The sequence below is a fragment of the Meriones unguiculatus genome, chromosome 8 (genome assembly GCF_030254825.1).
Source record: "Meriones unguiculatus strain TT.TT164.6M chromosome 8, Bangor_MerUng_6.1, whole genome shotgun sequence".
NCBI lineage: Eukaryota > Metazoa > Chordata > Mammalia > Rodentia > Muridae > Meriones > Meriones unguiculatus.
In genome coordinates this window covers 69,901,242-69,927,712 of record NC_083356.1, presented here as the reverse complement: position 1 = coordinate 69,927,712, position 26,471 = coordinate 69,901,242, and the positions used below count along the sequence as shown (strand labels likewise).

Below are 26,471 nucleotides of genomic sequence, written 5' to 3'. Positions count from 1 at the left end.
GGGGGGGATCTGGCTTGCCTTGGGGTATTTTTAGGTGATGTCCTCGTTTTTTGCTTATTTGACTCTTTGGGTTTCTGTCTTTCTTGCTGTCCAGTCATCTCTGGTGGAATTTGTCTTGCTCGGAGCTTCCTTCCAGGGCTGAGCATGTGACAGGCAGGGCACAAATGTTCACCCAGCCCTGTGGAGTCAGTACTGGGATCCTGATTATTCAACAGAAGATACTAAGGCACAGAGAGGCAGGGTGGCTTGCTTGAGGAGTCAAACAGGAATAAATTCATGACTACGGCCGAAACTTCCTCTAAGGCACCCTGGTAGCAGAGAAAATGTGACCATTCATTCATTCATTCATTCATTCACTGAAGAGCACATATTGAACACTTGGCTAACCTCTGTACTAAGCCCTGGGTCTATGGCCTTGCCCCTAATATTCAGTGAAGAGTGACACAGAAAGATGGTGGTTCAGTGAGGGGAGTTGCAGCACTATGCTGAGTCAGAGAAATGCCCCTTGTTGCTGGGACAGTGACAGTGTTCCTGAGATGAATCTGGGCCCATGGGGCAGAGCTGGTTAGGTCATAGGTCAAGAACTTAGGAGAAAAAGGACGGGAGCAATCTGAGAGGCCCCCTGGAGGAAACAGTATTACCTTGGATTATAAGGATGGAAGGTTTCTGCATAGGAGGTATCCAAGGACCGCTTCCTCATCCCTGTTGTCCTAGGACACACTACCCCAAGTGTTTGAGGCCTGGAGGAGTCTGAGGCTTCCCCTTCTTTTCAGAGTCCTTCACACCTGACCACAAGCCCCTGATGGGGGAGGCTCCTGAGCTCCGTGGCTTCTTCCTTGGCTGTGGCTTCAACAGTGCAGGTGAGAGGGCACCTGAGGGCAAGGCTCCACGTTCCTGAGCCCAGGGGGAAAGCCGTGGTGGTGTGGAGATAGGGAGGTGTGTGGTGCAGAGTGCAGTCCTGCCAGAGAGCATGTAGCCTCTCAACACCCAGAAGTGAGAGCAGGGTTTGGGTGGGGCTGCCATGGAGGTAGGGGTGCGAAGTTGGGTGTGGAGAGCATGGGGAGCAGACTGTAGCCCTGAGCTTCTACCTCACCAGGCATGATGCTGGGTGGTGGCTGCGGGCAGGAGCTGGCCCATTGGATCATGCACGGGCGTCCAGAGAAGGACATGTACAGCTATGACATCAGGCAAGTGTGGTGGCTGGAGCCAGAGAGGATGGTGGGCTGGCACAGCGGGGCGAAGGGGCAAGGGCTGTTTTAGAAAGGAACCTCCTGGAAATCCAGGTGCTCTCTTGAGAGGGGCAGCATTGAGAGAGGGAGAAAAGAAGGCAGTGGGAGGTGGGAGGCATCCTGGAGGAACACTTGGGTTTGGCAGGCCATAGCCTCTGTGGTGTCCAGGATCTCCTGCTTAGGTCCTGCCTGACCCATATCCTCATCAGCAGGACCCCAGCGTTCTATGGCACAGATGGGGAGCCCGAGGATGGGAGAAGGGCCCAGCTGGGACCGTCAGTGTGTAGGAATAGAAGCTGGGCTCTGTCTAGTGGCACTTCCTTTAATCTAAGGCCAAACACAAATCAGACTCAACACCAGGCAGGCTCTGCCCCATCGTGCTGGGCAGTCAGCATAGACAGGCTAGTGTGGGTACAGAGAGTGACTTGGATGTGTGGGAAAGCCATGGGCACAGAACTGTGCGGCTTGGGCCAAAGGAGGAGCCTGAAGGCATCTTAGGGCTCCATGGCTTGCAAGGGCTCCCAAGCAAGAAACAGGAGACTCCCCATTCTGTCTGACCCAGCCTCCATGTCCCATTCTTAGAGTAGTCATAGTGACCTGGGTAGTGTGGCCCATTGCTGGGGCCATATAAGGCACCGGGGGACGCTGAGCAGCTGGGCAAGAGGCTGCTTCTCAGCCTGTTCTGTCTGCAGTTAGTGTGTGCTCCTGGTCAATAGTCTCCTCTAGGGACCCAGCCACCCTGTTGGCCTGACATGGGGGCAGAGTTGGGTGAGGCGGCTGCTGGCTCAGCTCAGGATGTCCCACAGTGCTGCCAGCTTGTCTCTTCTTGGCTGGATGGGAACATTGCACCCATGGGGGAGGTGACGTCTGCCACCATGAAGACAGATGGCTGACTCTGAGAACCCCAGAGTGCCACCCCCAACCCAGCTTCTGGTGCTGTGAGGTCTGTGAGGTCTGTTCTATATCCCCTCAGAGACTGTCTGCAGCCGTGTCCATGCTTTCCTCCCAGAGAAGAAGGTTCTAGAAACGATATAGCTGGAAGGGGCTTCAGGGAAGGGCCTGTTCACACTCCTCCCACTGCAAACAGAGTGGAGCGACTTGACCTCCTTCAGCTGTGCAGCCAAACCCACAGGGCCATCCTCAGCGCTACCCTGCCAGCAACGGGGACCACATCAGCCAGGGTCACCTACACCTGTGCAGTGTACCTGAGGACCCACTGTGGGCTCCAAGCCTGTGTGTGTGCGTGTGTGTGTGTGTGTGTGTGTGTGTGAGAGAGAGAGAGAGAGAGAGAGAGAGAGAGAGAGAAAAACAGATAGGCAGACAGACAGAGAGACAGACACAGAGAGACAGATGTAGAGAGAGTCAGAGGAGGGTGGCATGAATCAGAGCCTAACTGTCTGTCCTCTGTGACCATTTTTTTCCTTATGGGCCACCTGTTTGTAACTAGGTCAAGGACATAATGTGCTCCTTCACCCTTGTCTCTGAGGCACCCTCAGTAAGGGACATTTTGGGTAAGGCAGCCAGCACTGGGTCCTGGATAGGTCTAGATCCCAGCTGCAAGGGAGGGTCCAGGGCTTGCTCGGCACCAGGGGCCTCCAGACCACAGCAGCTGCTTCTTCCCCAGCAGGACGGGTTGGTTCAGTGGCCCACCCTGACACCCCCAGCTGTGTGGCCCTAGGCTAGTCCTTTCTCTCCTCTCAGCCACAGTTTCTGCATCTGTGAAATGGGAAGATGGACCACCCTTCTTCCCAGGGCGTCTTGGGTGCTCACATGTGTTGCTTTACCCAACCTGGCAGAGATCAGCCATGGACAGGTTGATCCTTAGCTGGGTACCTGTGACTGAGTAAAGAAGCTAGCCCTGGCCCAGGCTGGCTGCAGACTGGATCCCTGACAGGTTTCCACAAGCAGTGATCCATGCCCTTCATTGGTCGCAGGCGTTTCCACCACTCCCTCACGGACAACCTACGCTGGATTCGAGAGCGCAGCCATGAGTCCTATGCCAAGAACTACTCTGTTGTCTTCCCACATGATGAACCGCTGGCAGGCCGCAACATGAGGAGAGACCCCCTGCACGAGGTAAACTGGGCGTGAACAAGCTGAGGTGCCGGGAGGGCCTGGGGCGTTGGAGTGGCAGACACTGTCGGCCCGCATTTCCTGCGTCCTGTGTAGGGTGCTGTGCCGTGGTTGGGGTTGGGGAGGCTCCTGACTTCCAAGGTTTCCCTGTCCTCCACACAGCTGTGCACACATGTGGGCACATGTGCGCGTGCAAGCACGCGCGCGCGCGCACACACACATACACACACACACAGGCTTGGAGGCTGTCACAGGCTGTGACTACTGACACAGGAGTCTGCCGTGGTGCTGTGGCTGTGCAGGGTGCGTCTGAGTGGTAGATGGTGTGGCAAGCGTGCACAGGTATGTGTCGGAGAAGCAGCCAGGCCGTGCCTAGGGAGAGACCGACTTCCATCCTAGTCTCAGTGTTCTGGACGACTCAAGATCAAGTTGTCCCTGGCATAGTTCCTGACCAAGGCCCTATTGGCTGAGGACAAGCACTGTCTTGCTGTGTCCGCTTAGAGCAGAGCACACCCTGGCAGGTCCTCCTCCTCCTGGAAGGGGACCAGCCCTCTGGGAATGGGACGCACTCTGTGACCTTACTTAACCCCAATGCTCTCCCCACAGGCTTAGTCTCCAGACTATCACACAGTGGTTTGGGCTTCAGCATATGTGCTGTTGCGGGCACAGGTTGTTCTCTAGGGTACGGATTTTTTGTTGTTGTTGTTCTTTTGATACAGGGTTTCTCTGTTTAGCCTTGGCTGTCCTGGACTCGCTTTGTAGACCAGGCTGGCCTTGGACTCAGAGATCTGCCTGTATCTGCCTCCCTGAGTGCTGGGATCACAGGCGTGCACCACCGTGCCCAGTTTGATTACGGATTCTTGCAAGGCGAAAAAGTGCTCTGGGAAGGAGCAGTGAGCAGGGCTGAGGACCTTGTCTCCTTGAGTACTCTTAGGCATAAGTGATGGGTGCCCTGCATTCTGTGTGGCCTTGTGTCATGGGCCCTCTCTGTCTCTGTCCAGGAGCTGCTTGGACAAGGCTGTGTGTTTCAAGAGCGACAGGGCTGGGAACGGCCAGGATGGTTCAACCCCCAAGAAACAGCTCCGGTGAGTGATGGTGCCTGGCCCTGGGCCTCTCATCCCCTCATCTCAGCATCCTCCAGCTACTCAAGTCAGGCTGATCCAGGCTGTGGAGATAGGCCAGTCATCTGCACCCAGGAAGCTGAGTACCAACCTGAATGAGTCATCAGCACCTCAGTGGTGAGGCACGTTCAAAGGCTTTGCTCCGGGCCTGCTTGCAGTGGTCAGGCTTTCCAGGCCCACACAGGCAAGCACTTGATGCCAGCACAGATGCACAGTTTTGACAGAATGGAAGATCCCCTGGTTCTAGAAGGAATGCAGGCCCTTTTCACACATTGTTCAGAATGTATATTTGGCAACACCAACTGTTAGTTGCTGTTAGTGGGAGGAATTGTGCCTCTGTGTGTCAGTTTATCCGGTGAACCATCCCACATGCTGGCCTCTGGGATTCTGTAGGGGCCTCCTTAGAGCCTCCCAGGAAAGCCCCTGGGAGCAGGCCAACAGAGGCTTTGGGGCCCACATCTAGGTTCCTGCTGGTACGGCATCTACCCCATTCCAGTGTGACTGGTTTCCCCCTCCTCAGTAACCCAGGTCCATAATTCACTGCAGGGTATCCCTAGGGGTGACGGAACCATTAATATGCAACCAGGGCTCAGTCCTAGGGTGAGAGTCTTTCCTTAATAGATCTCTGGAGGCAGAGGAGGCAGGATGGGTTCGGTCCCTCTGTCCTTAGGCAGGGAGTGGCACTGTGTGGGATGGGAAGCCCCTTGGTCCCCAGATGAGAAGACTTTATACCCCACCCGGGAGTCAGTCTGGAAAGCCTGTGGGACTGAAGCAAATGGGATAGTCCTCCTAGGGGTTTAGAGGCCAGGGGAAGTATGCCTGTCTGGGGAGGAAGAGGTGCTGGGAAGGGCCTTATGGGGGCTGGACATGAGAGGCTAATGAGGCAGACCCCCCACTCCAGGAGCTTCTGTTACCCCTGAGAAGGAGACAAAGCCTGTGGTTAGAGTTGCAGCTTTGGGAGATGAGATCCATAGCTCCTTTATTCACCCCAGCGATGAGGAGGAAACCACTCAGAGCCCAACGTCACAGAGGTGGGGGGGGCATCTAACAGGTGACAGAACTCAGGAGACGCTAGAACCATGGAGAGGAGCCAGACACTGGAGCCTTCCCCAGAGTCAGCCGTAGACACCAGTCATGCCTACCCAGCTTCAAGCCTTGACTCTGTAGCCTGGTCTATATCTTGGGGTGGGTTTAGCTGCCTGGGATTCTCATTCTCCATCTGTAGGATAGGTGGCCATCCTTAGGAGCTGTGGGTACTGTCAGTGGGGACTGGAGGTGTCACAAATCTTCATGGCAACGGTATCTGCAGCCATCACTGTGCTGGTTCCCACCCACACTTTCAGCCTCCACCTGATGTCCTGGGATAGGGTGGAAGCCCTCACAGTGGCCCAAGTTCACTTGGTATCCAGTCTCTTCCCTGCCCTCCAGCCAGACCCAGAAAGGCAGGGAGTAAACTGTCATTTGAGGAGGTATCCTGTTACCCGAGCCACGCAATCTCCGTGTGCCATCTGTGACCCACTCACTAACTGTCCCCGGGGGAGCTTTGTGGAGGACAGGACCAGGCCTGTATCATGGTCATCCTGGTATCTGCAGAACCTAGTGAGCATCTGCTATGGTCCCACACCTGCTTGTGGAGGGAGGAGAGAGGAGAGAGGGAGTGAGGAAGATACTGTTCTTATTGCTGTGACCTAAGGGAGGAGCCTAAGGTAGGAGACCTTTGTATCAGCAGGACATAACAGCACAGTAGGGAAGTCATGGTGCTAGGAACACCAGGCAGCGGGCCACACTATGTCTTCAGACAGGAAGTAAAGAACAGGAAGGAAGTGGGGCTGGGCCATGACGTCTCAACTTTCCCTCCTCCACAGACCCATTTACCTTGATAAGGCTCTACCTCTGAAACATCCCACAACCCCCCGTTGAGAACCAAGCACTCAAGCATATGAGTCTGGGGTAGGGGCATTCTATCTCCAGGCCACAAGGAGGGAGGAAGAGGAATGGAGAGTGGGAGCTGGCCTCTTTTCTGTAACAGGTCCTTGACTACGACTACTATGGAGCCTATGGAAACCAGGCACACAAGGACTATGCCTACAGCAGGCTGCTAGGCGAGGAGTACACTTTTGACTTCCCACCGCACCATCACATGGTGAGTAGCCTGAGCTGGGTCTGGCTGCGTCCCCCGCTGCCTTCTGTTCCTACCGTAGATGCCTCTGCTGAGCTGCTGCAGGGCTCGTGGCTCTCGGAGGGGCTCCTGCTTGCTCCAGGTTCACCCCTTTCTGGTTAATACAGTTTTGTGGGAACCATGTCATGTTTTCCCTCTCTCCTCTGCACTATAATTTTGACAGCATTCAGGTCCAAGGGTCCCTCAGTGTTGCTGCTGGAGGGCAGCAAGGCAGGATTGAGGCAGTGGTGTGGGTGCCTGTCTCGGTTAAGGTTTCTATTGCTGTGATAAAGCACAAGCACCAAAAGCAACCTGAGGAGGGAAGGACTACAGCTCCAGCTTGTAGTCCATCGTGACGGGCAGGAACTCAAGGCAGGAACCTGGGGCAGGAACTGAAGCAGAGGCCATGGAGGAACAAAGTGTACTGATTCACCCCTCATATCTTACTTAGTCTGCTTTCTTGGACAACTTAAGACCACCTAACCAGAGTGGCACAGCCCTCTGTGAGCTAGGCTCACCTACATTAATCAAGAATGCCCTACAGATTTGTTTATAGGCAATCTGAATAGAGGTATTTTATCAGCTAAAGTTTTCTTCTCAGTAACTCTGGCTTATGTCAAGTGGGCAAAAATAAAACAACAACAACAACAAAAAATAAACAAACAAACCAAAAAAACCCCACAAAAAACCCAAAACCAACCAACCAACCAACCAACCAACCAACCAACCAACCAACCAACCAATCAACCAATCAACCAAAGAAAGGAGCTGGCTTCGGGCCAGGACTGTACTCTCTTTTAGTTCTCTAGCCCTGAGACTGTGAGGATTCATGAGGGATGGGGCTTCCTCTTCTTGGCCCTGCAGAAGCCTCCAACTTCCATGTGTAGAACAATGTAGGATTGCTGGCCCTATGCCCAAGGGTGCTAGAAGGACAAAGCAGAGGAGACCAGGGCTGGGTGGCTGCAGCATTGGCACATGTCCACTGACTCAAATAAGTAGGCAGCTAAGGCTGTCCAGGCAGTTTGTGGTCCCTCTCTAAAGTGCCTGGCTCTCTACCCTACCAGGAACGAGGTGCTGAGTCTTGGGGGCCATCTATTCCCGCAGCAGAGTAGATCCTGCAGGCAGCTCCCACAGAATGCACAGTGATGATGGCCACATCATGCCTCCACAGATCCTTTGATAGCTGCAGTTGGCTCTGGTCATGTCACTATGCCTGGGCCACCTGTGGTGTCCCACGATGCATTGTAGGTAGATGCAGAGCCAAGCCCTCAGTGTAGGGCCTCCACTGTGGGCAAAGCATCAGGAGGGCATCATGGTATCCAAGGTAGGGCTTCACAGGATGGGGCTGCCATCACTTAGGCCCCTTGCAGTCAGTGTTAATGGTATCTGTGTCTCCCCAAACTCATGAAACAGAGCTCTTATTTTCATGGCACATTGTGGCCAATGCTGAAAGCAAGAGCATATCCTAGCACTTTTGTCTAAGTGTGTGAGAGAAGTAAACAGTTATTAGCACAGGTCAGGGCTCTCTGAGGTGGTAGGGGGAGGCAGGAGCTCCATAAAACACAGCAGCTTTAGTGCCAGCTTGGTGCCTAGTCCCCACAGCCTCCTCAAGGGAGTATGTGGCTGCGTCTGGCACCTCGGCACCTGTAGCTTCTAGAGCCTGTGGGACTCCTGGCCCTGGAGGGTGTGGAAGCTTGGGGGAGATGCCAATTTGGCTTAGCAGCTTCATCCAGCCTCCACAAATGCACCAGAGACAGTCCCCACGCATGAAACACACACTTGTTCTCCGCATTGGCAGCCTCCCCAGCCAGGCAGACAGCGAGTGTCAGCCCAGAGAGCTGTTTGGTTTGGGTCAGCAGCTCTAATAGTGCCAGCAAAGGCACCTCAAAGCCCGGCGGACATCGAGCAATCCTTAATGATGTCTGGAGGGAGGCAGAGGGGCTGAGGCCTCAAGAGGTGGCATGCTGTGCCAACGTGCTGGCAGAAGGCTAAGGTCTGCGGCACTTGCCCAGAAGCCTACTGCACGGTCTAAAAGGCTAGTTTCTCTGCCTGGCTCAGCTCTGGGTGTGGCATTAGAGACCTCTACTGTCATCCTTGTGGTGAGGGGCTCTTTGTGGCCACGCTGGGAGCATTTCTGTGGCTTTTCCCTGTGCTGCTCTTGACTTTAGAGCCCCGCAGATACCAAGAGTTGATAGCAGCCATCACGCTGGTTGATGAGTCAAGGACAGGTTCAGCTTCCAGACACTCACTGGCTGTTCAGCCCGTGGCAGCTGCTCCCATCATCATCTGTATGTACCCTCAGTAACAAAAGTGAGGTTGGCACAGCTAATCAGTGGCTAGGAGGCAGCAGAGGTGTGTAGTTTTTTTCATTGTTAATAGCTTTATTGAGATATAACTTCCATGGCACACACTTTATTGATTGAAAACTTTCCATTCACTGTTCCTCAGCGAGTTCTTGGGACAGCTTCATCTCTCTACAAGGAACATTGTCCTTTGTCATCAGGAGTCACCCCCATTCCCCACTCTATCCCCTCCCCCACAGGATTAATGAGGGACCCTGTCTCAAGAGAAAAATGTGGAAATCGATAGATCAAGGCACTTAATGTCCTCTGGCCATTAGGAATGTCCTCTGGAATGGCCATTTGTATTGCCATTCCAAGCCCATAGGCATACACCACAGACACATACAAAGCCTAAAATAAGTACACATCCTAGGTACAAGTCCCTTGTTTGATGTACAGTATATACATTTCTCTCATTCCTTGTTCACTGTCATTATGGAATCATTTGCAAAACAAACTCTATTGTATAAATGTATAAAGTTTCGATGATGTCCAATTCATCTCTCTTAGCCTTGTGTTGCTCATGCCTTCAACATCTTGCCTAAGAGCTGGCTGGGGCCACAAACACATACTTTTGTGTTTTCTTCTAAGGGTTTGTCATTAGCCCTGTGTCTACAACTCATTTTTGTCTGGAGTCTTGTGCATGGTGTGAGGAAGTGTTTAGACGTCATTCTTTCACATGTGGGTATCCATTTTCTGAGATGACTCTATCCCCATGGAATTCTCCTGGGGTCCTTGTTGAAAACCAATCTCCGTTGACATCATCAGGGTAATTTCCAGACTCTGGGTTCTACCCCATTAATCCACATCTTTATTCCTAGCTCAGCTCTATACTATTTTGTCTACTGTGGCCTCCCCCGCCCCCACCAGCAAATGTTGGATATTTTGTCTACTGTAGTCCCCCTGCTCCAGCAAGTGTTAGAATCAGGAAGTGTGACCACATCAATTTGGTTCTTCTTTTTAAATATTATTTAAGATAGTCTGACCCCTTGAAATTGAATGTGAATTTTGGGGTGAGCTAACTGTCTACAGAGGGTCCAGCTAAGGTTGTGGTAGGGATTGAATCAAATCTATAGATCAACTTGAAAGTGTAGTCACCTCCCCAACAGCACAGCTTCTGTCTCATGAACTTTGGTGTCTTTCCATTGGTTTTGGTCTTTTTTTTTTTTTTTTTTTTTTTCTAAAACATTCTTCAAAGGTCTTGCTGTACAAGCATGAGTTCAGATCCCTGGATGGGACATAAAAAGCCAGGTACTGGAGAGGCAGAGACAGGAGGAGACTGGCTAAGCCACTCTAGCCAATCAGCAAGTTTCAGGGTTAGTGAGAGACCCTGCCTCAAAATATAACACAGAGAGCGGTAGAGAAAGATGCCAGATATCAGCCCACGTCTCCACACATCCAAGCACATGTGCCTGCACACATGTGCTCACGTACATTCTTGACTTTTTGAAAAGTTTTATTTCTTTTTTATTTCATGTTCATTGGTGTTTCGCCTGCATTTATGTATATATGAGGGTGTTGGAATCCCTGAAACTGGAGTTGCAGACAGTTGTGAGCTGCCATGTTGGTGCTGGGAATCAAACCCTGGTCCTCTGAAAGAACAGCCAGTGCTCTTAACTGCTGAGCCACCTCTCCAGGCCCCTTCCCCCATTTTAAACTTTTTATAGTAAGAACTTCTCATTTCTCTTTTCAAGCTTACTTCTAGGTATTTTTACTGCTTTGGGGCTATGAAAATAGAACTGTTTTCTAGGTTTCTCTTTAGATCGCTCCATGTTAGTGCACAGGGATGTAGATATCGTATATTGGCGGTCTTTCCTTCCGCTTGTGTGGTTAGTTTACTTTCTCTCTGGTTTCTAGGCTGGGTCACTAACTTGAGCGTCTGGTCCTCCTGCCTCTACTTCCCTTGTTCTGGGATGACAGGCCTGTGCCATCATGCCTGGTTTTTATGGCAATTCTTTTGAATGACAGAGCCTATTTATGACTTGCTGCCCAATGTCCTCTGTGTGCTTCTTGTTCCGGAAAACAGTGCACTATGGTGGCCCCTGAGCTGAGCTGACGGAGAGGCTGGGAGGGTGGTGTTAGGGAGGCTTTGAGCAGGTGTGTCAGGAAAGGCCCAGCCCCATGTCTCCGAGGCAGTACCATGAAAAGCCTCTCCTCCGCTGGGCCTTTCAGATCCAGAAGGAATGTCTGGCCTGCAGAGGGGCTGCTGCCGTGTTCAACATGTCTTACTTTGGGAAGTTCTACCTGCTCGGGGTGGACGCCAGGAAGGCCGCTGACTGGCTCTTCTCAGCAGATGTCAACCGACCCCCAGGTACTGGGCCCAGGGTGGGATGGAGCTACTCCTCTCCTACTTCAGTGTCAAATGGAAGTCTATGGGCATAGGGACGAGGGAGCAGACAGCGGGCCTGCTGTTCTTCCCCCGGGTCTGACCGGTCTGCTGTCCGGCCCTCTGTGCCCTGTCACAATTCCCAATCCCAGGGTCTTCTTCCTCCTCCATTACTTCCTCCATTCTTTCTTCTTTCCTCTTTCTGGATCCCTTCATTTTTTTTTTTTTTTCTGACACAAGGGATCTGTGGCCATGAGTACTCAGCAGCCCCTCCTGGCACTTGAACTTTTCTCCATTACAGTGGTGCTTTCCCTGCGTGGTTGCCAGAATTAAAAATCCATAATGTTTAGTTAAAATTTAATGTTGAGTAAATGATGAACGACTTTTGTTATGGTGTATCCCATGAAATATTTGGGATAATCATCTTTTTTTTGTCACCATCTACCCACTGTTTTACTCACCCTCCCACCCATCCTCATCTTTATTCCTTTTCCATAGCTATTGTAACGAGTCCCACAGGCTGAGAGGTTTCCAATAAGATTTTCAAACAAGGGGTGGATTATCTCCTGGTCACGCAGGCCAGAGGTTAGCAGCAGGGTGCTGGACCAGCGCCTTTACTCCAGGAGTGTGCATGGGGCCCTCCTCCTGCCTGGTGGATGGATGGTGGGAGTGCTGGCCTGGCTTGACGTGGAGCTGTTCCATCCATCTCTGAGGACACCTGCTGCACCCTCCATCCTTTCTTCTTGCATGTGTGTGAGGGAGGGGTGCACGTGTATACCCACACATGTGGGGTCAGAGGGCAGTCTTGGTTGTCATCCCTCAGGAACCATCCACCTTGTTTTTGTTTCTTTTTTTGTTTGTTTTTGTTTTTGTCTTTTGAGGCAGGGATTCTCACTGGCCTGGAGCTCATCAAGAAGGCTAGGCTGACCATCCAGGGAACCCCAGGGACCCTCCCATCTTTGCCTCCTTAATATTGGAATCCTAAGTGTGCACCACCACACTTGGCTTTTTCACATGGGTCCTGTGGATTAAATGTACTGAGTCATCTCTCCAGGCCTTTACTTACCTCTTTTCGTAAACAGTCCTACTGGATGGGAGCTCATCTGAAGGAGCTTGCCTCACACAGGGTTATAAAGGCCCTACTTCCAGATAAGGCCTCACCCACAAGTCCTTGGAGTCAAAACCTTAACATGTCTGTGTGTGGAACATGTGTCAACCTATGACAGCCTGTGTGCAGCCAGTCAGCAGCCCATCAACCCCATCAGCTACACCCGCCTGCTCACCCCCACCATCAGCTGTCTTCCTTCCTGTTCTACCATCCTTTCCTCTATCCATCTACTCACCCCCTGGTACCCACCCTTCTGCCCACCCCACTCTCCTCATCCATTTATCTACCTGGCCTCTGTTCATCCACATGACCACTTATCCCATAGACATTGATACTGCCATATCTGCACACTGCTGTGGGTGATAAGGGTAGGGATGAGGGAGAGGTCAGGCAAGCAGTTTCAAAGAAACCCCTCCCCAGATGACAATCGTGGATGACCTCATGAGTAATATGGTTGGTTGAAATAGTCACAGGCAGGAGGCCTTATGAGGAAGGCTTGCATTGGGGCCCTCTAGGCTCCGAGGAGGAGCAAGCTTTGGTGGAGCTCACATCTGGGTCCTTGTTACCAGGCTCAACAGTATACACATGCATGCTGAACCATCGGGGAGGCGTGGAGAGTGACCTGACCGTTAGCCGCCTGGCCCCTGGTGCCCAGGACAGTCCCCTGGCCCCTGCCTTTGAAGGTAAGGTTGCTGTGAGAGCAGACATGACACAGATGTGACCTGTTCAGAGGACTGACAAGTCACTGGTGGCCAGAAGGTCACAGAGGGTTATCCAGGACGACTATATAATTACCTGTCATGTCCACTTGTGGTCAGGACCTGGAGATTAATGGTCTTATTTCAGGCTAAGTGCAGGCTATGCTCAGGCAGCCGTGCTGCTGCTCTGAGCACTCTGTAATTATGCCTTCTGAACCTGTTGGTGCTGTGGCATGTTGGAGCAGCCCTGGTGTGGGTCCTCTTAGCCCCGCTGCCCAGGCTGGCATCAGCCCAGGGGAAGGCTGCATCTCCCACTCAGAGCTCAGTCTCTTCCCACCCTGATGTCTGGGCTAGTCCCACTTTTGAGCTATTGCCAGTCTCAGGCCTGGAAGGGTCCAGTGTGGCTCATTGCCCACACTGGCCAGTGGATGACCTGTGTCCTTCCACTTCTCCTTGCACACCTAATGACAGCTCAGTACTTTAGTCCTGCTCGTACAACCTTAGCTGTTACATCTAAACAAGATTGCCTCCTGTCACCCCCAACCCTGCATCCTACCTGTCAGTCTCCACACAGGCAGCTCCACCTCCTGTCCTGTGGCCTATGTCCACCAGGAGAAAAGAGGGACCAGGGCAGTCACGTCTTTTTTGAAAAAGAGCATCGATGCTTCTAAAAAGGGTGGTTTGCAGTGGGGAGGTGCCAACGGTGTGGCTCTCCGGGCCACTAGCTAAGTTGGTTACAGGGGGCAGTGCTGGCCCATGTGGACACCTGGCTGCTTCTGGCTCTTCCCTTGTTTCTGTGTCTCAGTGAACTCAGTACCCTTGTTTCTGTGTGTGATACAGCTAGAGGTCTGATTTTTATTTTCATTTTTTGCACTGGGAGGGGGGTGAACCTCAGACCAAGCACATTCTCACCAAGGGCTGTATCCCACCACACCTCACATCCTCACCACCTTTTTTGTAATTTTTACGTTTTGAGACCTTAGCTCTTTGAGCCTCAGTCTCCCTATTTGTGAACAGGGACTGGAGAGCCCACTCCCTCCAGCTGCTACAGGAGTGAGTAAGAGCAAAGAGGAGCTAGGGGATCATATGCAGCCTCCCCAGCCTCAGTTTCCTCATCTTGGCAATGATGACCTTGCTGGAAGCTGCCAAGAAAGTGCTTTGTGACATATTCTCTTGTGCCTCCCACCCTATGCACAGTTCCTGGGGCTGAGTGCTTGGGGGAGACCGACACTGAAGGTGCATGAGCAGTAGCCCCATGCCATGGAAGCTGTGGGTGCCAGGGACACCCCAAAACAGCAGAGAAACAGCTCCTGCACTGACACAGGTCCTGTGATGAATATGCATCACATTAAGTATGTATATATTTAATATGCATCTTAATTATGCGTGTGACTCAGAGCTCCAGTAAGTTAAGAGAATGTGACAATTTACATGTGATCAAGGCTGTGTACTAAGCAGCTGTCAATCTTGGAAGCAATTTTAAATTATCTTTATTCATCTTTCTTAATATTATAAAAGGTGTTCTTGCTTGTCGGAAATACACCGACATAATGAAAACGGCATGTAAGACCTGCCACCCACAGTGCTCACCCCGTACCTGGAAATGGTGGAGAGGAGCCTCGGGTGAGACTCTGCCCCTTAGCTCATGTGGATCTGCCTTTCGCCATGTCCAGGGCCCTGCATTCTCTCTGTAGGGCAGCCAAGTGGAGGTGGCCCAGGGCAAGCAGGCATGTCATTCTCAAGCCAACTGGTGGGGAACTCAGGCTGGTAACAGAATGGGTGATGAACTACCTATGAGAGAGAGAGAGAGAGTTGGTCATGGCAGGATACCCTTTGGCCTAGGATTAAAGACGCTGTCTAGAATTCAAACATCTTCTGGCAACTCCAGCCAGGAACCAAGGAGCCTTCTTCTCTTTTTCTAACTCTCTCTCTCTCCTCCTTTCCCCTCTCTCCCCTCCCTCTCATCTATCCTTCCCTATCTCCCTCCTTCTCCTCCCCCCTTCATTTTCTCTCCCTTCCTCCCTCTCCCTCATATGAGATTAAGGGAGGCTTTCCTGGGCCCTGACCGGTGCTCTGGCAGCACGTTGCCCTGGAGGCTCTCAGTAGCCTTGTGCTGGGGCCAGGCCCGTTGAAGAGTGAGAGTGTAGAGACTCGGTGAGAGGAACATCTGCACGCTGCAGATAGTGCAGTGAGACAGGCGGCCAGAGCCTGTGTGCCTCTCAAGACCGCATCCTTCTATGGATGTGTGTGTTCCTGTGAGGAGTCTCTAAAATAAAGGTGTCAGGTTTGAGGAAGCAGTCCTTCTGCCCCCATGGCTCAGAGGATGCTCTTCAGGGTGCATCACAGGTGTGAGGAGACTAGCTGGAGGCAGAGTGCCTAGGTTTAGCTGTCATGGACACAGACTACTACAGAGCTCTGCAGGGTGAGAGTGAAGGGTTCCGAGAGGAGATGACACCACCTGGTCATGGAGGTTGAGGATCAGCAAATAAAGGAGAGGACTTGGCAGAGTCAAATAGAGCCAAGTCCCACAAGGAGGGCATGCAAGACTGATGGCAAAGACCCCAAGGACCCTGGGAAAGCTTGGGTGGTCCTAAGGGCCATGAGATGTAAGAGCAGGTTGACCAGACCATTGACAATGTGCCAGGGGATGGGGCCACTTGGGGTGTACATGGGATGTGGGGGTGAGGGAACCATGAGTGATGCCAACGGCTCTTCTGTGAGGCTCTTTCCAGAGGCTGAGGACTTTGGGATGAATCTGGAATAGCAGGCAAGGTGTCATAGAACACAATGACGAGGCCAGGGGGAGTCCAGGGCTGGTCTAGAGGGTACAAGGCTTCATGGCTCCTTGGATACACTTTCTGCTCCTTCTCTAGCTGGCATGACAATGAGGCTAAACCCTGAAGAAAGGGACAAAGGGACTCAATAGCCTGAAGCTTTTAATCAGGGTCATTAGGTCATCCTGATCCCAGAACCCCCATCAGGGCCCAGTCAGTGCTCCTGGGGAGAGAGCAAGGCTCTTCATCTCTGCTGTCAACCATCCCTTTCCTAGCCAGGGAAGAAGCTCTGGGGTCAGTGTTCCATCCATAGTGTGGCTGATCCTTTACTCACAGGGCAGGGGTACATCCCGGCCAGGGATGTTCTCAGGTCTCCCCATCTTCCAGGCTGCAGCCTGTCTAGTCCAGTTATGTGCATGGTTGGTGCAGGGGTTGAGCCTGCTTAGGTGTGAGTCCCAGCCTCCCCTTTCTGTCCAAGGAAAGTGACACCCAAGCTGCGAGAAGCTTGAGTGGAAGGGGTCCCTGAAGGAGACGGGGAGCAGTGTGTGTAAACGTTGCCTTTCTGCTCCTAGCCTGTGCCTGCTGGGCTTTGCCTCCTCCCAGCAGCCCTATAAGGGGATTCCAGTTGCATCCACACTGTTTAAGCAAGTGACCAGGGCCAAGAGCCTCAAGGACCTCTAGGGCCTGTACTATGACACAGCGAAACCTTGTGGAGGCAGTGAAGGCGGTCAGAAAGACGGCGGGGCACATAGGTATGGGGTGTGTTAATGATAGAAGCTAGTAATACTATTGAGACTCAAGAGAGGGAAAAATATTTGTCTGAGGCCACTTTGCCCTAGGGGTTGAGGCTGGATAGACACCCCCACCCCTGAACAGAAGGCACCAAAGTCTTAACCCGTTTTTCTGAGAAGTAGACAGAAGCCCTTGACATTGTAGGAACCAAGCTATACCCTTCAGTAAGAGCCTGGGGCCCTTAGGCTCACCCTTGCTATGTTCCCTGTCCCAAGTTCCTGTTCTAACCCTGGTGCTTCTCCCCCAGGGGATGGCTACTACCTGGCCGTGGGTGGGGCTGTGGCCCAACACAACTGGTCCCACATAACCACGGTGCTGCAAGACCAGGAGTTCCGGTGCCAGCTTGTGGATAGTTCTGAAGATCTGGGCATGCTCAGCATCCAAGGCCCAGCCAGGTGAGAGAAGACAGGGCCTTGATCCCTGTCCTAAGTGCACCCCATGCTCCTCCAGCTCAGCTCACGGGCAGAACCACTCACCTGAGCAATGGGTTCTCTGACAGCTTGGGCTGCGGCACAGACTGAGCAGTTTTTAAAGAATCAGGTTTAGGCCAGCTCTGGACCAGGGTCAGCTTGACTTTACAGCCTTGTGTTCCGTGAAGAGCTCCTTAGAGACCCTGGCTTCCATGATTCTTCATCCCCCTAAGTGGGAAGAGCCAGGCCAGGGGTGGGCCCACTCCCATTTGTTAGTAAGAGAGCTGAGGAGAGGCCGCCCAGTCCTCTCTACACGTCAGACAAGGCCACCCACCATCCCAGCATGCTATAATTTTTAACTGAGCCTTGTTCCAGATGCAGGGGGAATAAGGATCTTGTGAGGACCCTTGGGTGCTACTGAGGGTCTTAGGCTCTAGGATGTGTGACAGGTGTGCATCTTGGAAAGACAGCTCTGGTAGAGCTTTGGGGAAGGGGCACATGGGGGTAGGTGCTCTGTTGCTGTGACTGAATATCTGTTAGACGATGACCTGAGGGAGGAAAGTTTTTAAGTCATAGGTTCAAAGGGAGGGGGGAAGGAAGGAGAGTGAGAAAGGGACAGACAGGTTCAAAGGGGGAGAGAGAGAGAGGATGTAAGGGGAGAATTGAGAAAAAGGATGGGAGCGAGGAGAAGGGGAAAGAAGAGAGAGAGAAAAGAGAGAGATCATGCGACAAGGGCTTCTTCCTTTCCCTTCCTTATGCTATCTGGTGCCATGCCACCCATTCAAAGCAGGTCTCTGGGATAGCTCCATAGATAGCACTCAGAGGTTCTCCTAGTCTTCTGGGGGCCCCTCAGTCCAAGCGCGTGGACAAGGTTAACCATCCCAGGTGGCTGGGAATGCTCTTTTCTTGTTGATGAAACAGAGATAGAGACACTTGCTGGCACCGCACAGTTTCTGGGAGGTAAGGCAGAAGGACACGGGAAACTCCTTGACCTATCAGGTGTTCTCATACCCTTATCAACACCCTAGTCACCAAGACAATAATCCTCATGAGAAGCTGCATCTGGACTAGGTGATGTCCCTTGGTGACCAACAGGGCCTGCCATGTGCTGGGACAGAGATTCATCCCTGTGCTTGAAGGAGCCCTGTGCACAGACTGGAAGTGGGGTGTTAAACAGAAGGAAGGAGGGAGAGACAGGGCAGAAGGGAGTCACTTTCTGGGGAAGGGGAAGATTCATTCCCTAGAAAGGGCTGCCAGGACCCCCTGGGGATAGGTGTGACAAATTTGGTTGTCTGGTAATACCTCTCCCACACTGGGTGTCTTGCTGGGACCCTGATTAGTGTGCTGAGACCCTGCTGAGGTGTCTATATGCTGGCACTTTGGGGTTGACCAAACCAGTGACTTCTGGCTGAGTCCAGATCCTGCCCAGTGCTCTGAGAGCAGGAGGGGCACCAGGTCATAGCCTTTGCTAAATGCCTTTCAGGGTCAGCTGGCGGAAGATATATCTCCAGAGCCAGGAAGAGGGAGGGGTAGATGGTGAGGACAGCACTTCAAGGCTGCCACATGGGGACATGGAACCCATTTATTCAAACATTTAGAGGGCTTGATTAGCATCTGGCTGCAGGGTACCAAAGGTGCTGGGGCATGGCTTCCAATACCCTCCTTGGTGGGGGGAGCCCATATGTCAACTGCGCTAGAGGCCCTGCCTGCCCCAGAGGCCCTGCCTGCCCCCTCAGGAGATGCCAGCTTCGTTGCATGGTGACCTTGGACAGGGCTGGGCTATGTTTGGAGTGAGGAAGGCCAGTGGGTGAGGAGGGAGGGAAGGAAGGAGAATGCCAGGCAGTCTGATCAAGGTGCAGCCCCAGGGGACAGCCAGGTGGCAGCTCTCCTCCCCGCCTCTTCCCCCACCCTCCTCCAGAAGGCTCGCCTGTTTCCCATATGAGTAGTAATGTCACTAGTGCGAACAGGCCTAGTTTCTAAGCTGTGTGGGGAGCACTTAGCACAACACCTGGGTCACGGGAGGCACTATGTGTACCACTACTCAGAAGAACTTTCTAGAAATCAGCCATTCCTGAGCCAGCCAGGGCAGCAGTTGCTGAACCCTTACCTGGCACTTGACCCCTTTGGCAGCTGAGTTTTTCAACTTAATGAGCTTTTGTAGTTGCTGGGGACACAAAGAGCTGTGTGGGATGGTTACAGTTGTCAGCATGGGCCCCAGGTGCTAGACCCATGCTTCTGTGATTCCATGAGGGTCTTCATTTAGCAGCCAGGGCTGGGGCACAGCAGAGACTGGGACTTGCCCCTACGACTCCAGGCGGCCCCTTTCCTCAGGCCACCTGTTCTTCTCCAAGGAAGCAGCCTTGGCAGGCCTGAGTGGCTGTCCTCTGCAGCTGACAACCCAGCCTTGATCACAGTCCTTCAGGCCCCACTTTAGGGACCATCTGTAACACCTCTGCCCTGTGAAAAAGACAACACAGCCCTATAGCCTGCCAGGCCACCTTTCTGCTATGTGGCTGCCCCGGGGCTGTGGGAGCCTGGCTTTTGGGAGGTCTGCAGGCAGCAGAGCCGAGCTGAACCTCTAGGGCTAGCACCACGTGGGGCTGGGGTTACATAAGGATCTTGGCAGAAGGCAGCGGCTGAGCACCTCAGGCGGGCGTGGGTGGTAGCTCCAAGCTCTGTGGGGTGGGGATTTGGGCTGGCTGCACTTCTGAGCGCTTGCTGCAGCCCTCTGGAACCCCTGATGGGTAGAAGCGGGGATGTTTCTACTCTTTGGGTACTTGCTCTTCTGCCCACGTTAAGCCCAGATGCTTGGAATTGGTACCACCCAGCAGATAATTGTGTGCCAAGCAGTAGGTGGTGTAGGGTCCTGTTGGCGCAGAGCCCCTGGACTAGAGGGCTGGGAGAAAAAAATGAAAGATGCCTATGTGGTCACACAGGGACACCTCCGAGACCCCTGGGGAGGAAATCTAAGGGGACTGCCTAGAGGAGGTGACTTCTGGGTGAGTCAAGAGCTGAAGGGTGACAGAGGGTCAAATATGACAAGAAGCAGGGTGGGACAGTGGAGGGACACAGGAGAGGTGAGCTGGGAGGAGGCCTGATGGTGGGGGAGCTTGGGGCACAGGCCTGCAAGATTCTGTGTGTTTCTCAGCAGGAGGGCCTGAGCAGGCCTGAGCAGAGTGAAGAGGTAGGAGAGGAAGGCTGGCTGAGGCCAGTGAGGAATGCAGCAGTCTGCGCCTCAGTGGTAGTTTAGAGGAGCGGTAGAAATGTGAGTAGGGACTGTACTGTGGTTTAGGAAAGCAGTGGCCATGAGAGTATGAGCCACGGTGATGTGACACCATTTGGGGATGAGTCCCATGCTGCAGGGATACCCCAGCTGTGAGCACTAGGTACAGTCCTGTCTTAGGAAGGTCATGCCCACCAGAAGGATGGGACTAATCTCTCTACCTCCCCGTGAGACCCACTGCAGGCAGGACTCTTGGGTTTTGTTGGAGGACGAATCAGGTGGTGGAGGTGATAGAGGTGGTGGAGGTGATGGTGGAGGTGGTAGAGGTGGTGGTAGTGATGGTGGAGGTGGTGGCACTGCTGCTGCTGCTGCTGCTGCTGGTGCAGTATGCTCCTGTGCCCTCCTGCTGGGTCCTTTCTACTCACTGCAGCTTGAACTTTGGCTTTCATCATCGACAGTTTCTCTCAGTGACCACCTGGTGACTCCGGTGTGATCCAGGGTGGCCGGTAGTTGGATAACTCTATTTTAGTTTACCCTCCTGAGACCAGAGCTCATCTGTAGCCCGGCGTCCCTGACAGCTTGTAGGAAAGGCTTTCTGAGATGGTGGCACTTGTGGGCTGTCCCTACCAGATTGTCTAGATGAACATCATTTGTTGCCCTCCTCCCTCCGGCATTGGTCCCACTGCCTGAGGCTGTGTGACTCACTGACTGACCTCTTTGTCCTTGTCCACAGCCGTGCCATTCTCCAGGACGTGCTCGATGCTGACCTGAGCAATGAGGCCTTCCCCTTCTCCACCCACCAGCTGGCGAGAGCTGCTGGGCACTTGGTAGGTAGCAACGGCCACCGACCTCTGCGGTCAGGGCCGTGGTGGCAGCAATTTTCAGCAATGGTAGGGTGGGAGTCTGGTTCCTTTGGGCAAGTCTCTTTATCTCCCTGGGCCTCAGCCTCCAATGCCAGTCAGAAATGATGGCACCAGCCTGACCCTGAGGGGAGCTCAGAGAGGCATGACAGCTCAAGATCCTGTGCAACCTGTCCTCCACTTGCTGCCTCGCACATGCCAGCCTCATCTGGGAGAGCCTTTGTTGCTTGCACAGTTGCCGTTGTGCCCTCCTCTCAGGGCTGCAGGGAGGCTCCTCTAAGCCAGGCCTCTACAACATGGCTGGGGTCAGATGACAGTTCTCTGCAGGCTCCGACATTCCCTGGGGGATCTACTCCTCCTACCCTGTCATCATCCTGGTATTGTAGGTGTGGGGGGAACCTGGCCAGACCGCCAACATACTTCCACTTTAGTTTCTAGAAGTCCAATGCCAAGCGCCAAAGCCCAGCTCTTCCGAGGGTGTGAATGTCATCTTCACTAGGATTCCGTGGACTTAAAGGCTTCTCTAGGAGACCCTAGGTAGACAATCTGGGCCCTAGCTCCTGGCTGGTCCCTCCACGTCCTGGGCCTCAGCCTCCTTGTTGGAAAACACATTGTGATTTCCACCTGGGCTCCTCAAGGCTGAGAGAGAGAGGCTGAAGGCGCCTCTCATGGGGCATTAGAGACCCTGGCCTCTGGGCATAGACACCAGCAGCGCCCTCTAGTGGTGACTGTGGGAGATGTGTCCTGACAAGCCTGGCTTGCCCACTAAGGCCCTTCTGGATCATTTATTTTCTGCAGATTTTCAGTGGCCCCAGGCCATGCTGAGGGAGGGGCTCCTTCCCCAAACTGAATTCAGAGAATCTGGATGTCTTGCTCAGGCTGCCCAAATGAGCCCCCAAAGAACAGAGATCTAGGCTGGTGACACATGTCGCCTCCAGGAGGGCAGAGACACTGATGAGCACATCCTGTCCTCTCTGCTTGGCCATTTCTAGGTTTTTGTGGGGAGAGTGTGGAGGAACATCAGTTGGAGAATGAGAGTCCTGCCCACAGAGGGGCCAGACATCCTGGGACCAGGCTGGGACCTGTCAGCAAATAAACAAAGTGGCGCTGAGTGCTAGGGAGGGTGCTGCCAGAGAGAACGGGTGATAAAGGCAGCCACGTGGGCTGCATTCCACCTCCCCTCTGGAAGCTGCACCAGGGTTCAGGAAGTGGGGTGGGGGCTCTCTGTCTAGCTTGTTTCCTGCCTCATTAGTGCAAAGCTGTTTGCCGGGCCCAGAGAGGGCAGGTACTCTGACGGAGTGGTACAGTGGGATCCTAGGATATGGCAGCTTCCAGACCTGCAGACTGGCTGGGGTTGTTCATGGGGGAATCCTGATGGCATCTGTGTGGTATATTCAGCATCCAGAGTCCAGCTTTGGTCAGGGCTGGGTTCTGCTGTGTGGAGGAGGGGAAAGCCGTGTCTCTTTTCCACTGTGCTGGGGCTTGGCATAGGCTCAGTCTTTGTGTGGTTTGCATGTTCATAGAGGGAAGACCAGGTGGGAACATATCCCATCCTGTCAAGATCAGCATCCTCCCCTCTCCCCCACCCCAACTAGCAGGACCACTGTGGGGTGAGGTGAGCAGATGGGCTTCCCAACTCTAGCCGCTCCCTCCCACAAGACCCTGTCCTGGCCATGGCTGTCTCCCCAGCCCTCCTAGGCTTCCTGGGAATCTTCACCTGCGGTCTGGGAGTTAGGCCAGGGCCCAGGCTGAGCTGACACAGAGCGCACACTGCTCTGGGTCATGAGCAGGCCAAGCCCAAAGTAGGTGTCTGGTTTTACGGGGGGATGTCCTCACTGGCTACTTGTGTCCCCTGCCAGGCTGACGTATGATGGCATAAAATATGTATGAGATAATGCTCATAGCCCAGTCAATTGGCATAGGCCTGTCATCCCAGCTATGCAGGAAACTGAGGCAGAAGAATTGAAAGTTTATGGCCAGCCTGGTCAACTTGGCAAGATCCTGCCTCAAAATAACAAATAAAAAGAGAGCTGGGATATAGCCCAGTGGTGGAGTGCTTGTCTAGTATGTGTGAAACTCCAGGTTCAACCCCTTGCATAAGCAGAAAGGAAGGAAGGAAGGAAGGAAGGAAGGAAGGAAGGAAGGAAGGAAGGAAGGAAGAAACTATCCCAAATGCTATCATTCCGTTTCCGATCATGGCTGTGCAGCACAGGTTGCACCGAGCCCAAGCCAGACTTTACTTCTGCAGCACAACCTTAGCACGCAACCTTGACCTCACAGGGCCTTGCTTCCTCAGCCCTGGAGTAAGGTCATGGTCCAGAGCCCATGACATGATTACTTAAAAATGGCCTTCTTTATGTGGGAATGCACACTGACCAGCGCATGTCACTCAACTCTTTTTTTTTTTTTTTTTTTTTTTTTTTTGAGACAGGGTTTCTCTGTGTAGCCTTGCTTAGCTGTCCTGTATTTGCTCTGTAGACCAGGCTGGACTCGAACTCACAGAGCTCCACCTGCCTCTGCCTCCTGAGTACTGGGATTACAGGAGTGCACCATCACACCCGGAAATTTTTTTTTTTCTGGTTTGACACCCAACTCCTGTTGTAAAACATGAGAAAATTCAAGAAAGCGCATCCATACACCCCTACAGGTCGGTGTGTACTCCATTACAACATCTGCCCTGTTTGTGGCCACGCCAGGCCTGCTCTCTGCACAGTGGCCATGCTCTGCACATGGCTCTGTTCTCTAGTGGCGCTGCAATCCACGCTTGTCCTTTGTGACATGTGAGAGCCTGTGCCCCTCCCCTGCCTCAGTGGTCCTCATGCTCAAACACCATGGGGTCCATGTCTTCTCTTGGAAGCAGCCTAGCGGCACATGGCAACCTTGCACATGGTGCTATGGTTTCTGTCCTAAGAAAGGAACTAGTACGTGAACCCACCCAGTCAGAGACCCACAAGAGACACAGCCTGCCCTTCCCACTTATTCTTGGTCACGCCCCTTTCCAGTGCTGTCTAGATCAGGTAGGGTAAGAGGAGACAGTGCTCTCAAGACCAGGGTTCTTGTCTTGGGGAGACTGGATGGTCAGTGAGCTGGGAATTCAGAATCTTACAGATTGCTAAGTTCTGCCTAGGAGAAGATGGTACATGAGAGAACATTGAACATGGGAAGATCTGGGTCCCATTTCAACTAGCTGGCCACACAGTGGAACTATCAGATAGGCCTGTGTCTTTGAGGCCAGACGTGGGCAATGCCTCATCAAGGCTGACTCCATGACAGTTATTGCCAGTGTACATATGGCATCATTGTGGATCTTCAGAGAGTTCTAGTGTTTGGATCTGAACCCACGGTATTATTCCTATTTTACAGCTTCTTTCCCCTGCCCCCCTAGCAGCCCCTCCCCTAGAATGAATTCCAGATGTGTTGGCTAGGAGCACCTGTGGGACTGGGCCAGCCCTAGTGCTGAGAAGAAAGGTGCAGCCCTCACCCTCTGTGAGTGCATCCCCACCCATGGGCTCAAGGGAGCCTGCAGCTGCAGTCCAGGCTAGTGGAGAATGGCTGCCACTGCTCAGGGGTGGATGAACTGAGAGTCCCTGGAAATGCTCACAGGAAGGACTGGGTCTTGGTAAGTTCGACATGGAGATGCTAGTGTCTCCTTGTTGCCCAGCTGCCAGCAACCGTGAACCTGGGGCCGGGTTCCTCATGTGATTCGCCATAACACAACAGGAAAGGTCTGCGCAGTGTGTGGTTCAGTCTCCAGCCAGAACCATTTGATGCCTGTCCCTGAGCACAGCCAGCTCTCTTCTCTTGTCCTTCTTCCTCAGAGGTCGTGGCCACACAAATTGGGAGGGCCTCTGAGGATAGGGCTTGCCAGGTAATTGATGAACACAGCTCCCAGGACAGGCAGGCTAAGATGGAAGTGTAAGCACAGGCTGCAGCCGAGGTCATGTGAGACTGTGCCCTGCCGGGGAGTCCTGTCCCGGTGACCCCACCTCCTTCCAAGGGCCCGGAAGAGGGTCAGGCCAAAGAGAACAAAATTGTTCCTGTGGTGTCTATGCTGTGATGCTGTGGTTTGGGCTGACCTCAAAAACTGTCCCTCAGTGTAGCCCAGGACACACATCCCAGGTGGCTTAAGCCTTCCCATTCCTTGGCTAGCAACAGGAGTGACAGTGTCGCCTCTGGAGGCACTTCAGGCTGTAGAGGCTGACTGCCCATTGCCCCGGCCCCAGAGGTGGGGCTCACAGGCAAGTGTGAGGAGCGAACAGGGAGCTGGGCCTTAGATATAAAGGGGTAGAACAGACCAAGAATTCTGCACTCCCCTGACCCTCAGAGCTGGGTTCCAGATGTTTGCTTCCAGTCTTGCACCAGCCTTCTTGTGCCTCAGTTTCCCTGGCTGTAGTACAAAGTCTAGGCAATGTCGAAAGTCCTTTGTGGAACATCACATATATCTGTCCAAATACGGAATCCTCTTGGAATCCAGGGGAAATTTCGTATTCTAAGTGATATCTTGTGCTGGCTTAAAACTGTGTTGATGAACTGTCCATCAGCGTGTGGAGGCTCTGGGGCCAGAACATGGAGTCAGGCCAAGTATTTATAGATCAACTGGCTTCTAGCCCACCAGCTGCAGGACAGGAATGTGTGCGTCTGCATAGTCAGCAAATGCCAGGTTGAGCAGAGACATGAGCAACTTGGTGAGTGCCAAGTTTTGCAGACCCAGGCCCATGAACATAGGCCCAGGACTCTGCTGTGGTTGCCAAACTCCACTCATGACAGGACCTGGTTGGAGATGCCCAGCCACACGTCACTGACTTTTGCAATAGAGCTTCTCTGAGATGCTTGTGCCTGGGCCAGACATCTACAGTCTTTGGATTCCTAGAGGAAGAAGGGGGCTGGGGAAAGTGAGGGTCCACTCAGCAGCCAACAGACCAGCTGTCTTTGCTCCTCAAATATTTGCCTCAAGGCCAGCGAGATTCCCCAATGGGGAAGAGCTTTCCCGGCGAGTCTCCCAGAGCTCAGCGCAGCCAGTACTGGGTCAGACATGGTGTTCTCGGCACCTCGGCTGAGGACACTCTGCCCCCCAAGCAGAGAACAGGCCCCTCTTAGCAAACCAGCAAGCCCCAGGCTGGGAGTCATCATGAGGCATAACAATAAAGCAATTTCCCTCTGAAAATTAATTTCAAATCAGAAGGAAATTGGATTTCTTTCCTGGCGGTGAAGAAGTCCTAGCTTGCCACCGCTGTGACTCCGTTTGCTCAGTATAGAAGAGGCTCAAGCCGCATGCATTTGATAAACCACGGAGTACCAGTGAGGATGCATTCACAGACGCATAGAAACTTGTGCTATGAAGCCAGCACAGATCTGCT

At 53.1% G+C, this 26,471-nt stretch overlaps 1 protein-coding gene across 3 annotated transcripts in view; it reads left to right on the top strand.

Moving 5' to 3' along the window:
* Positions 1-26,471, top strand: part of Sardh (sarcosine dehydrogenase) — a 62,181-nt gene that overhangs the window by 15,100 nt on the left and 20,610 nt on the right. For all 3 annotated transcript variants that reach the window (XM_021651929.2, XM_060389750.1, XM_060389749.1), the window contains exons 10-18: positions 774-860; positions 1,097-1,187; positions 3,164-3,305; positions 4,304-4,387; positions 6,453-6,566; positions 11,096-11,234; positions 12,927-13,040; positions 16,869-17,016; positions 20,988-21,081. In XM_021651929.2, the coding sequence (XP_021507604.1) occupies positions 774-860; positions 1,097-1,187; positions 3,164-3,305; positions 4,304-4,387; positions 6,453-6,566; positions 11,096-11,234; positions 12,927-13,040; positions 16,869-17,016; positions 20,988-21,081 (1,013 nt within the window). The remainder of the gene's footprint in view (positions 1-773; positions 861-1,096; positions 1,188-3,163; positions 3,306-4,303; positions 4,388-6,452; positions 6,567-11,095; positions 11,235-12,926; positions 13,041-16,868; positions 17,017-20,987; positions 21,082-26,471) is intronic.